Source organism: Ornithorhynchus anatinus, chromosome X4 (assembly GCF_004115215.2).
Source record: "Ornithorhynchus anatinus isolate Pmale09 chromosome X4, mOrnAna1.pri.v4, whole genome shotgun sequence".
NCBI classification, from domain to species: Eukaryota; Metazoa; Chordata; class Mammalia; order Monotremata; family Ornithorhynchidae; genus Ornithorhynchus; species Ornithorhynchus anatinus.
The window spans coordinates 3,114,959-3,127,657 of NC_041752.1; the positions used below are offsets into that span (position 1 = coordinate 3,114,959).

General features: G+C 56.9%; 1 protein-coding gene across 3 annotated transcripts in view; it reads left to right on the forward strand.

Moving 5' to 3' along the window:
• Positions 1-12,699, forward strand: part of KDM5A (lysine demethylase 5A) — a 55,572-nt gene that overhangs the window by 16,625 nt on the left and 26,248 nt on the right. For all 3 annotated transcript variants that reach the window (XR_005659647.1, XM_029054520.2, XM_029054522.2), the window contains 9 exons: positions 2,596-2,701; positions 3,273-3,361; positions 4,718-4,876; positions 6,171-6,290; positions 6,843-7,001; positions 8,043-8,224; positions 9,677-9,839; positions 10,703-10,822; positions 12,157-12,351. Coding sequence is in view for 2 of the 3 variants with exons in the window: in XM_029054520.2 (XP_028910353.1) it covers positions 2,596-2,701; positions 3,273-3,361; positions 4,718-4,876; positions 6,171-6,290; positions 6,843-7,001; positions 8,043-8,224; positions 9,677-9,839; positions 10,703-10,822; positions 12,157-12,351 (1,293 nt within the window). In the remaining variant the exon portion in view is untranslated. The remainder of the gene's footprint in view (positions 1-2,595; positions 2,702-3,272; positions 3,362-4,717; positions 4,877-6,170; positions 6,291-6,842; positions 7,002-8,042; positions 8,225-9,676; positions 9,840-10,702; positions 10,823-12,156; positions 12,352-12,699) is intronic.

Consider the following 12,699-nt stretch of genomic DNA (forward strand, 5'->3'; position numbering starts at 1 on the left):
TGGGCAGGGTGCGTGTCTACCAACTCTGTTACAGTGTACACTCCCAAGTGTTTAGTTCAGTGCTCTGCACACAGCAAGTGCTCGATAAATATCACTGATTTCAAGCCGATAAAGAAGCTGTTAATCTCTCCTCCAGCCCTGGGCGGGTTTTGAATCCCAAATTTGTCTCCTCAGCAGCCCGAGGCCTAGGTTGCTTCGCCGCTACTTGGAGCGATCTCGTCACCGACGCCCCCGTCCCTCTCTGATTTCATCAATCTGGGCCCACTGACCTCGGGAGATCACGTCTAATGATGGGAGCATCCCTTGAGTGGAGGCGTCCTCTTGTCCTGAAGCTAATGCCATGCTGGGCTTAGGCTCTGTGTGGATGGAGAACTTAGATCTCTGGGGAGCACCCAGGACCCCTTCGCCGTAGAGCTGGTGCCCACCCACTTCTACCTGGTGCCCTCCGAACGCCTCTTTGGCGACATTTAGGCTGTCGTCCGGCAGGCCGAGCTATCGGCCTTTCGAGCAGTTGAGGAGGGGAAGAGGGGGTGTCAGGGCTCCTGTGCCACCGGCGATCCCTTCCAGGCGGCAGCCAAATTGGAGCCTTGGCTCCCGGAGGCAACGAATGCCATCTCCTTTCTTAGAGTAGACGTGGCGGGCCGGCATCTGCCGACCAGCCCGGGTAGGATCGTAACGCTCCAAACGTGGGCAGCGGGGTGAGTCTAGAGGCTGTGTTGTCCATTTCTGCCCCATGGCAGTTTTACCGGCCTCCCAAATGCTTGGAGCAGTGCTTCCGCCCACAGCGGGCGCGCAGTCACGGCGATTCATCGGTGGGGCGAGCAGGGCCTCGGGTGGGGCAGCTGCAGCCGACTGGGGACCGACGGATGATACCAGAAGGTTCTTCTCGGACTCCTGTGGAAAGGGAAGGAATCAGAAAAAGCGACCCCAGTCCACGAGCTGTCGGTCCCCAGGCTTCTGCTCCACTTGGCAGGCTCTGGCTTGTCGATGCCAACGGTGGGGCGTATCCGGGCCTGGCACTCCGGGAAGGTCGTCGGTGGCGTTTGTTAAGTGCTTACTACATACAGAGCGCTGTGCTAAGTCCTCGGTAGAGCCCAACACAACAGAGTTGTGTTCCCCGCCCACAGTGAGTAACGTCTAGATCGAAGGTCGGAGGGGAATGGAAGAAATCTGTCCTTGCCACCCCAGTCCCGGCAGGTCCTCCCTTTTGCGCGTGGCACCCGGCTCTGACTTTCCGAGGTGTCTGCGACGGGGTCCGGGCGTCGTCGGGCTTTAGCGGCAGCTGGGTTGGAACTGGAGAACCTCGGGTTGTACGGCACCCCCGGGATTGGCAGGGCTGGACCCAGCCTGGGGAAACAGAGGCCGCTGGATCGGCAGCCCCTCAGAAGATGTGCGAGCCCCAGGAGGGGGTACTGAGCTTCTCCGCTGCGCTTTGGTCCCTTGCGTTTACCCGACTGAGGGGGACGATAGATATCTCAGAGAAGCAGCGCGGCTCAGTGGAAAGAGCCCGGGCTTGGGAGTCAGAGGTCACGGCTTCGAATCCCGGCTCTGCCACTTGTCAGCTGTGTGACTGTGGGCAAGTCACTTCACTTCTCTGTGCCTCAGTTACCTCATCTGTAAAATGGGGATTAAGACTGTGCGCCTCACATGGGCCAACCTGATTACCCTGTATCTACCCCAGTGCTTAGAACAGTGCTCTGCACATAGTAAGCGCTTAACAAATACCTACATTATTGTTATTATATGTGGGGAGGAAATGAAGCCTTTCCCCCTCAGACCATGGCAAGTATTGTGACTCTGTCTCAGGGAAGCAGCGTGGCTTCGTGGAAGGAGCCCAGGCCCGAGAGGCGGAGGACCTGGATTCTAATAGACCGGCTCTGCCACTTGTCTGCTTTGTGACCTCCTCTTCCCCCTCTACTCCCTCTGCCATCCCCCCTTTACCTCTCCGCAGCTAAAGCCTCATTTTCCCCTTTTCCCTCTGCTCCTCCACCTCTCCCTTCCCATCCCCACAGCACTGTACCCGTCCGCTCAACTGTATATATTTTCGTTACCCTATTTATTTTGTTAATGAATTGTACATCGCCTTGATTCTATTTAGTTGCCATTGTTTTTACGAGATGTTCTTCCCCTTGACGCTGTTTAGTGCCATTGTTCTTGTCTGTCCGTCTCCCCCGATTAGACTGTAAGCCCGTCAAACGGCAGGGACTGTCTCTATCTGTTGCCGACTTGTTCATCCCAAGCGCTTAGTACAGTGCTCTGCACATAGTAAGCGCTCAATAAATACTATTGAATGAATGAATGAATGACCTTCAGCAAACCATTTCACTTTTCTGTGCCTCAGTTCCCTCATCTGTAATGGGAGGATTAAAACCGTGAGCCCTATGTGGGACAGAGACTGTTCAGTCTGTGTCTACCTCAGCGCTTAGTAGAGTGCCTGACACATGGGGAGCACTTAACAAATACCATTTAATAAAAAAGAGGGGCAGGGGCAGGAAGAAGTGGATGAAGTCAGAAGGCCACCTTTCACGACACTGACTGACGTGTGGTGTTTTTTTTTGTGTTTGCTTTTTTTTGCGGGGGGGTGTGGGTGTTCAGCCGGAGACCGGAGAAGTGAGTAGGAATGCCGAGCTGAAGAAGCTTCAGATCTTTGGAGCGGGGCCCAAGATGGTGGGTCTGGCGATGGGAGCGAGAGAGAAAGAAGGTAAATTTGCATTTGTACTCACGACTGTGGAGGGCCGGGCAGCGGTGGTGTAGCTTGGCATCTCTTCCAGGGCCTCGTCAGGCCTCGTGGCTTGTCTGGGTGAGCTGGGCCTTGCTCTCCATATTGCCCCATGAAGGGTCTTGGACATATGTGGTAGATCTGGGGGCTGTTGGGACTTGTAGCTCCAGCTGCCCCCAAGGATGACGACCTGGGGTGAAAAGCCTGGCGGAAAGAGCGATGTCCCTGCAGTTGGGGGTCCCTTGAACCCCTGAATAGCCCTGGGCAAGGAGCTGGGTCTGGGGGGAGCTCAAAGAGGGGTTTGATTTTTGTTCTGGCTGTGGAATCCCCTGCAGCTGATGAGCCACCTAGCAGTCCCCTCCCGGTCCAGCGTAGCCCGTGGGCTACGTTCCCAGGTGAGGGGCTAGCCAGCCCCTCCCGGCCCCGGTTGCTACCGCCGACCCAACGGTGTCTTTTTTTTCCCTTCAACTCTGTTGTATCGTAGTCTCCTAAGTGCTCAGCACAGTGCTCGGCGCTCAGGAAGTGCTCAGTAAATGCTATTGATTGATTCCAGACGCAGTCGCTCCGAGGCGCAAGGGGACCAGGCCGGAAGCCTTCAGCATGCAGATGAGGCAGCGCAAAGGGACGCTTGCGGTTAACTTTGTAAGTTGCCGGGGGTCCCCCGGCGGGGAGGGGGTTCCCACAACTCTGCTGCTGGCCGGAAAAGCGCGTTCCGTCCGGTCCGGGAACGTGCACCTCTGGGAGTTGGAGGGGGGTTGGTCTCTTTTTTTTAATGGTATTTAAGTGCTTGGTATATGCCGGGCATTTTAATCAATTAGGCATATTTACTGAGTGTTTATTGTGTGCAGGGCACGGCACTCAGCGCTTGGGAGAGTCCAAATAACGGACACTTTACTAGGAGCTGGGATAGATACACGCTTATCAGGTTGGACCCGATCCCAGTCCCACATGGGGCTCATAGTCTTAATCCCCATTTTATAGACCAGGGATCCAAGACCCAGGGAAGTGAAGTGACCCACGCAAGGTCACACAGCAGACAAGTGGCATTTTGGCCCCGTTGCTAGTTGAACTACGTGGTTGACTGGCCTAGGCCAGGGGGTGACCCCCAGGAGACAGTGAAGCCTCGTGGGAAGGGCCTGGGATGGGGACTCGGGTTTGAATCCCAGCTCCGTCAGCGGCCTGCTGGGTGATCTGCGTCAAGTCTCTTCTCTGGGCCTCGGTCTGCTCCTCTGTAAAATGGGGATAAGGTAGATTGCGAGCCATCTTTGGAACGGAGACTTTGTTCAGCCCCGTGACCTTGGATCTACCCCAGTTCTTATTTCCTCTTATCCTTCAGCGTCACCCTGATTTGGTCCCTTTATTCACCCCTCCCTCAGCCCCACAACCCTCACGTCCATATCCGTCATTTATTGATTTATATTAACGTCTCTCCCCGACTAATCTGTGAGCTCATTGTGGGCAGGGATTGTGTCTACCGATTCTGTTATGTCGTACTCTCCCAAGCGCTTAGTATAGTTCTCTAAGCTCAGTAAGCACTCAATAAATAGCATCGATGGATAATAAAGTGCTTGGTACATAGCGATTAGATTATTCTTAAGCATTTAGATCCGTTTTACTCCGTAACCGATGCGGGCCTGGCTTTTATTACACCGTCCAGGTGCTTAGTCCCAAGTTTTGCCCTGGGGGATTCCTGGGCACGGGACGGCCGTGATTATTCCAGGCTTTATCGCCCACTCGAATGACCCGGAGCCGGGCGCTGCCGTGAGGTGCTTCCGCGTTTCCATCTGGAAAGTGGGGCATCTCTCCCGCTTCCTCTCGAGGCCCCGGTGTGACCGCCCTTTGAGTGGCGGCAAAAGATGGGGTGTCCAGTGGCAGGGGCTCGGGGTGCTCTTTCAAGACCCGTCAGTCAATCCAGGCGCGAGCCCCGCTCGAGTACCGGCAGCGAGAGCGGGTCCCGGGGCGCTGGGTGACGAGGCGCCGGACTGGCTGTCTCCCCAGGTGGACCTGTACGTCTGCATGTTCTGCAGCCGCGGCAACGAGGAGGACAAGCTGCTGCTTTGCGACGGCTGTGACGACAGCTACCACACCTTCTGCCTCATCCCGCCCCTGCCCGACGTGCCCAAGGGTGACTGGCGCTGCCCCAAGTGTGTCGCGGAGGTAGAGATGCAAACACCCCCCGCTGGGGCCGGCAGGGCGGGGAAGGGCGCCGGATCCGTCCGGCCCGCCTCCCTCCCCAACTTCTTTCCTCCTCCTCCCTCCCCGACCGGGACCCGGCCCTCCCTCGGGAACGGAAGAGGTCAGGTGGAGAGGAATCCAGCCGGGATATTTGGGGAGATCTCCCCGGTGATTCGGTGTTTCCCCCGAGCCCTGAATGTTGACCCGACTTCCCTACCCAGGGATGGCCGCCACCACTGCCGGTGACACAAAAGCAAACCTGAACGAGGAAAGATGGGCGCAGGTTGGCTTTTCTTCAACTAAAAATGACATCACCATCACCACCCCCGCCCACCGGCCGACAGAGATCCCCTCTCCCAGATGAAACACATACACATACTCACGTGAAGTCCTTCCCCTCTCTCCTTCCCTCCCCACCACCGAGTGGAATTTGGCTCCTGGGTTGGAAATCTAACCACTCCTCTTCAGGCTCTCTAGGCAGCCGGCAACAGCCCGCTTGGCTCGTAAAGTGAAAGAGAGATGTTCTAAATTTGGGAGATTAGCAAGAAGTCACCGGGGGCCAAAGGTCGCCCGGCATGTCCGTCTTCTGGAGATCCTGGGGGTGGCCCCAGGACCCGCCCTCCCGCCGCTCCTGCCCTCCGCCCGCAGGCTTGGGCCAGCACGATGTCAGGGGTCAGCCCTGTGAATAAACGGGTCTTCCCAGGCGGAGGATGGTCTGTTAAACGCTTAACAGGTGCCAAGCACTGGACTAGGGGCTGGGGCGGATCAGGTTAATTAGATCGGACCCAGTTCCCGTCCCACCTGAGGCTCACAGTGTGTTGCATAGATGAGGCAGCTGAGGCCCGGAGAAGTCAAGTGACTGGCCCAGTGTCACCCAGGAGGCGAGTGGCAGAGCCGGAATGAGAAGCCACGTCTCCTAGCTCTCGGTCCTGTACTCGAATCCGGTAGTCCCCGTTTCCCGATATCTCAGTAAGCTCCGTCGTCCCTTTCCCCTGCCTTGGGCTGCCCCCGCCTCCTTTTTCCAAAGCCGGACTGCCGGTGTGCTGAATCCAGGAGGCGGCCGTGGGCGTGACCCCAGCCCTGTCTGGGCCGCTGGCCCTACCCCGTGGCTTCCGGCCGTTCTGCTCCCTTTGCCCTTTTCCTCCCCCCACCAAGGGCAGTGAAGCTCTGGGGTCGAGGAGAAGGGGGCACCAGATGTGGGCTCCTCAGGCGGGTCCCTCGGGGAGGGCGGCTCTGCCCAGGGCTGCCCCGTGAACCCTCGGCCGCTCTCCGACAGGAATGCAGCAAGCCCCGCGAGGCCTTTGGCTTTGAGCAGGCGGTCCGGGAGTACACCCTCCAGAGCTTCGGCGAGATGGCCGATAACTTCAAGTCCGACTACTTCAACATGCCGGTCCATGTGAGTGTGGCACCGGGGCCCCGGGGGTGCAGGGCGGGCGGGACTGGCACGAGCCTCTGGAGACACTTTCTGACCGGGGAAGAGAAATCTGAGTGGAAGGGGCAACAGGAAAGAGGGGAATGAGGGCCCGGGTCTGCGCCCAGCTCCTCCTTATCAGGGATGAGGGAATTGTGGCATCAGATGCCCACCTGGGATGTTGGTTCCGGTGGCGGGGCTCTACAGGAGGTGGGCACGGGCGCCGCAACAGACCACGGTTGCTTCTGCCCGGGGCCCTCAGAGCCTTTGCGTGGCATTTCCCTTGCCTTGCTTCATCTCTGCCCTCCCCGGTGCCGTTTGATCACTGCCTTATGTTGGAGAAGCAGCCTCCAGCAGAATTGGGGCCTTGGGACACCGGAGGAAGAGGTTTCAATCCCGCCCGCCGGGGACCTGTGAGGCACGGAGGCGACGGTCTGCCTTCTCGGGGCCGGACAGGCGGGCGTCCCCCGGGAGCCGGGCCGGCCGGGGTGCCCGCCGGCCACCCTTAACCCCGAAGCCCCTCTGGCCGTGACTCAGATGGTCCCCACCGAGCTGGTGGAGAAGGAGTTCTGGCGGCTGGTGAGCAGCATCGAGGAGGACGTCATCGTGGAGTACGGCGCCGACATCTCCTCCAAGGACTTCGGCAGCGGCTTCCCCGTGAAGACCAGCGGAAGGAACGTGGTGCCGGAGGAGGAGGTACGGACCGCTCTAGGCCAAGCTGTGGCGGCCGGCTTCACGTTGGGCTCAGTCCGTGCCCCACGTGGCGCTTTCAGTCTCAGTCTCCATTTTACGATTGAGGTAACTGAGGCCCAGAGGAAGTGAAGTGACGTACCCCAGGTCGCACAACAGACGGAGCCGGGATTGGAACCCAGGTCCTTCTGACTCCCGGGCGGGCTTTCTCCATTAGGCCACTCTGCTTCCTGTATCCAGAGCCCCGTATTAGAAACCTGGAAAAGTTCAGGGACAGTGCAGTTGGGATACTCGATCCCTACCCGCAGGGAATTTAGAGGGAAGTGGATACGTAGGTAAGGGCTGTGGAGGTGGGGTGAAAATCAAAGTGCTTTAGGGGTAGTGGCTCAGTGGAAAGAGCCTGGGCTTCGGAGTCAGAGGTCATGAGTTCGACTCCCCGCTCTGCCACTTGTCAGCTGTGTGACTGTGGGCAAGTCACTTCGCTTCTCTGTGCCTCAGTTACCTCATCTGTAAAATGGGGATTAACTGTGAGCCTCACGTGGGGCAGCCTGATTACCCTGTATCTACCCCAGCGCTTAGAACAGTGCTCTGCACATAGTAAGCGCTTAACAGATACCAACATTATTATTAGGGGTACAGACCCAAGTGCGTCGGTAACACTGGGAGGAGGCCAGAACCGGAAGTGAGGGATTAGTCAGGAAGGCCTCTTCAATCAAATCTTATTTATTAAATACGTACTGCGTTCAGAGCGTGGTACTGAGTGCTTGGGACAGTACAGTGTAATTGACTCGGCGGACACGTTTCTTGCCCACAAGGAGCGGCAATCAATCCGTCAGTCGAACGATGGTATCTGAGAACTTCCTGTGTGCGGTCCACTGTACTAAGCCATAGGGAGACTACACTGGAATAGAGTCGGTAGGCCCGTTCCCCGCCCACAAGGAGTTTCCAGTCTCCAGGAGGAGGAAATGTGATGTGAGTAGGTCTCTGAGGACAAGTCTCCCCTCCAGCCCGTCTCTCTCCGTCTCTCCCCAACCGCTTGCGTGGCAGGAGTACGCCCTTTCCGGCTGGAACCTGAACAACATGCCCATCCTGGAGCAGTCGGTCCTGGCGCACATCAACGTGGACATCTCCGGCATGAAGGTGCCCTGGCTCTACGTGGGGATGTGCTTCTCGTCCTTCTGCTGGCACATTGAGGACCACTGGAGCTACTCCATCAACTACCTGCACTGGTAAGGCCTCCCTCTCTCTGCCCCCCAGCCGGGGACCGACCTCTGACCCTGGGACTGGCCCCCTGGCACACTCCCCCTTCCCCATCGTTTCTCCGCCCCCCCATCCAAGTGGTACAATGATGATGATAGGGGTGTTTGGAGCTCCGGGGGATGTAAGGGATAATTAGGGCAAAGTCCCCATCCTACCAGGGCCTCGCCATCTTAGCAGAGAGGTCGAAAAGGGGTCAGATCCCCTTTATACAGATGAGGGAACTGAGATCTGGAGAGGTGAAGTGCAGATGCAGGATGAGAACCCAGGTTCTCTGACTCCCAGGCTCTTTCCACTAGGCCACGTGGCTTTGTATTACCTGGTTTTAGGATTTCTTTCCCTAAAGAAGATATCGCTTCAGTCTGTGAGGTGGGAAGTTTCATCTAGGGGACCCCCCCCCCCGACTCCACCCTCTTCCGCCCCCCTCCAAGCCTCGATTCTCCTTAAGTCATCTTGGAGCGGAAGGGATCGGCCCCGAGGCCGGAGTTTTCAGCAGCGCTCTCCGGCTTCAGGGTCCCGGCAGCACCGCCGACGGAGCCGTTCCTATCGGACGGATCCGGTTTGACCTTGCAGGGTCTCGCCTGACTGTCCGCCGGCTTGTGGCAGTGGGTGGGTGGCCCCTCACCAATGACAAGAGGGATAAAGGTCAGCCCTGGGACCTCAGAGCTTTGGCTTCTGAAGGTTTTTGGGAAAACCCTCAGCGTTTTGGCTTCTGAGGGTTTTGGTTTTCTGAGGGAAAACATCCCTTTGGCAGTTTTCTCCCATGAAAGGCCCACATCCAGTTCTTTGACTCCTGTTTTGTTGTTTGTATTTTTGATGGGATTTGTTCATCGCTTACTATTTGCCAGGCACTGTACTAAACGCCGGGGTAGGTTCAAATTAATTAGGTTGTATCCAATCCCTGTCGCGCATAGAACTCACAGTCTTAATCCCCATTTTGCAGATGAGGGAACTGAGGGCACAGAGAAGTGAAGCAACTTACCCAACAGACAAGTGGTATAGCCAGGATTAGAACCCAGGTCCTTCCGATTCCCTAGGCCGTGCTGCATCTCATGCTGCTTCCATTTGCCCCCGATCTGCTTTTCATTTTCTCGGTCACTGAATCTCTCTACCTTCTCCAGCCAGCTGTTTCCCCACCACCACCTGCTCCGTGCCCAGCGTGCCCTGGACCAGAGATACTGTAGGGTTTTTGTTGCCTGGGCTGTTCGGTTTACGCCACCTCCCCCAGGCTGGGCTCCCCGATGCCTTGGCACGAGTCCTTGACCCGTCCAGGCCAAACTGGTCCCGAGGGGCACGTTGATTCGTGCTGAGCGCCGGGCGGGAGCCGTTGTCCTGAGGAGGTGCGGGCGAGGGCGGCCCCCCACCACAGAGCCGGGAGGGGTGGACGCTTGCCGTCGGGTGACGGCCGGGTTCCTCTCTGCCAGGGGGGAGCCGAAGACGTGGTACGGTGTGCCATCCCACGCCGCGGAACAGCTGGAAGAGGTGATGAGGGAGCTGGCCCCCGAGCTCTTCGAGTCCCAGCCGGATCTCCTGCACCAGCTCGTCACCATCATGAACCCCAACGTGCTGATGGAGCATGGTGTGCCTGTGAGTAATCGGGGGGTCGTGCCTGGGGTTACATCCTCCCCCACCGCCGCGGACCCCGGTCTCGGTCTCATTCTGAGGCCGTTTCCCCTCAGGTGAGGATTCGGGGAGAGGATTCCATGCTGTCCAGTTCATCGGTGAGGTCGAGGGTGTCGTTTCCCCGACAGAGCCGAGTTTTCCCCTCCCACGGTGGCTTTCACCCCGAAGAGTGAGTTAGAGCAGGAGAGTCTCTGGGTAATTCCCCAGGGAAAGTCCTTGGAACCCAGGACGAGTAATTAGGAGCCATAATACCGGCTAGCTTTGGAGAACAGTGAGAGGAAGGAGAGGATAAGCCCTCAAGTTGTTTTTTTGTTTGTTTTTTTAATGGTATTTGTTAAGCACTTACTACCTACCAGGCACTGAAGTAAGGGCTGGGGAGGATGCAGGCTAATCAGGCTGGACACAATCCATATCTCTCATGGAGATTCCAGTCTCAATCCCCATTTTGCAGATGAAGTAACCGAGGCTCAGAGAAGTGAAGAAATTTGCCCAAGGCCACACAGCGTACAAGTGACAGAGCTAGGATTAGAACCCCGGTCTTTCTGACTCCCGGGCGCGGGCTCCATCCGCTAGGCCACGCCACTTCACAAGCTGGATGTTAGACTCTGAGTTTTCTTCTTCCGGCACCGGGCACCTCACCGGTGGGGCCGGCGATCCGTTTGTCCGCGTCGGTTTGAAGAAAAGAAGGCACCGCCTCTCGGGGCCATTGCTGTCTCCAGTAGAACCGGAAGGGATTCTCAGCAGCCTCCTCTCTTCCCAACCCAGCAGCCTGACTGACTCTTCCTCCTTGTCTCTGTCTCCCTCTTTTTTCCCTGCCTGGCTCCCAGGTGTTCAGGACCAATCAGTGCGCGGGCGAGTTTGTGGTGACGTTCCCCCGGGCTTACCATTCCGGGTTCAACCAGGGCTACAACTTCGCCGAGGCCGTGAACTTCTGCACTGCCGACTGGGTGCGTAATCTCGGGCTGGGGGCGGTTGTTAACCTGACGGCCTCAGACGGCTCGGAAGCCCGCTGGACCCGGGGATTTCTCCCCGGAGCCTGGTTTCCGCCCCGCCGTGGATTCAGAGGCCGTTACCGTGTCGTCGATTCTAAGGTTGTTCTCATTTCGGTCGATGGTTTTTGTTGAGCACTTATTTGTGCCGCACACTCTTCTAAGCGCTCGGTAGAGTACAGTACAGCAGAGTTGGCAGACACGTTCCCGTTACAGTCTTTTACAGGCCAAGAAGGCACAATCCTTTCTTTGTGTACAAGAAACAAATTTGTTTTTGTTTTTTTTCTTTTAATGGTATTTGTTAAGCGCTTATTAAGTGTCAAGCACCGTACCAAGTCCTGAGGTAGATAGAAATCAATCATATCAGACACAGTCCCGGTCCCGAGTGGAACTCAGTCCAAGGAGGAGGGAGAACAAGGATTGAATTCCAATTTTGGGGTAGCTCGTACCTACCCAGCATTTAATAAAGTGCTCGGCACATAGTTAAACACTTACAATTGCCACAGTGATTAGTTGTATTAACATTACTACAATATAATGGGGATAGCGACTGGATGTTGTCAGTTGGCTGTGTCTTGTTGCCCGTTGATGGCAGAGAGGAACGCTTGCTGCAGATGATCTCCAAACGGGTGATTTCCTCCCTTTTTCCTTTCTGGACATAGTTCTTTGGGAGAGAAGGTGTAACCTAACCTGTAGGGCTTCTGGTCTAGACAGTTTTTAGCATTTGCCTGCCAAAGCATAGCCTCTTTTTAAGGGAAACGGAGCTTCTCGGCTAGTACTATTTGCATTCGGGTCCTTTGGAGTCATTCCGAGGGAAGGTTTCTGGGAGAATTCTACGTCGTGGGAGTTGGGGGTCGTCGGGTGAACATCACTTCCACCTGACCTTTTACCCAAAAAAGATTGCCTCCGGGTGCCCTCGGTGCTTAGCTGTCAAAGCTGCCCCTCACCTCTCTGGGATTTGATGGCCTTGATAGTAGTAATGATGGTGTGCTAAGCAATGGACTGGACATCAGGCCCAGGCCACAACCCTCACGGGATAGGGAGAGTGGAGATCCTCTCCCCAATGTACAGGGGAGAAAACTGAATCACAGGGAGGTTAAAGGGACTTGTCCAAGATCCCCCAGCAACCAGGACTAAAACTCAGGCCACAGTTAATGGATGTATGAAGTCGGTTACTCCCCCCCGGGTAAATAATGGGTTCCGGAACCCATAGGAAAGGAGCCGGGATTTGAGGGGACCCCTTCCGCCCTCCCCCATGGATAATTCACTTGGGTTCCCTCCCCTTCCCACAGCTGCCCATCGGACGTCAGTGTGTGAATCACTATCGGCGGCTGAGGCGCCACTGCGTCTTCTCCCACGAGGAGCTCCTCTTCAAGATGGCGGCCGATCCGGAGTGCCTGGACGTCGGGCTGGCGGCCATGGTCTGCAAGGAGATGACCCTCATGACGGAAGAAGAGACGCGGCTGAGGGAGGCCGTGGTACAGATGGTAAGCGCGCCGAGCCAGGGGGCTCCCGCGGCCCGTCACGAGCGGTTCCTCCTAGCGAAGCCGAGAGGGTGGACCAGAAGAGGAGAAAGAGAGTCTTGAGAGAGCCTGGGATGGGTGTTGTGGGCTCTGGGAATGTCTAGTCCTCTGGGTTTGGAGATGAAAAGGCAGCAATCTGGGGTCTCTTGTTGGGGGCCGAGGCCCCTGTACCCCGGGGAAGGGCCGACCTTTGGCCCCCATCGGTCATGGAAGTCCTAAGACCCTGGTGTGGGCCTGAATATCTCCAGGATCATCTTTAGAGCCACTCGTAGGTGATCTCTGGAGCGACTGGGCTGCACGAGCCCACGGGGC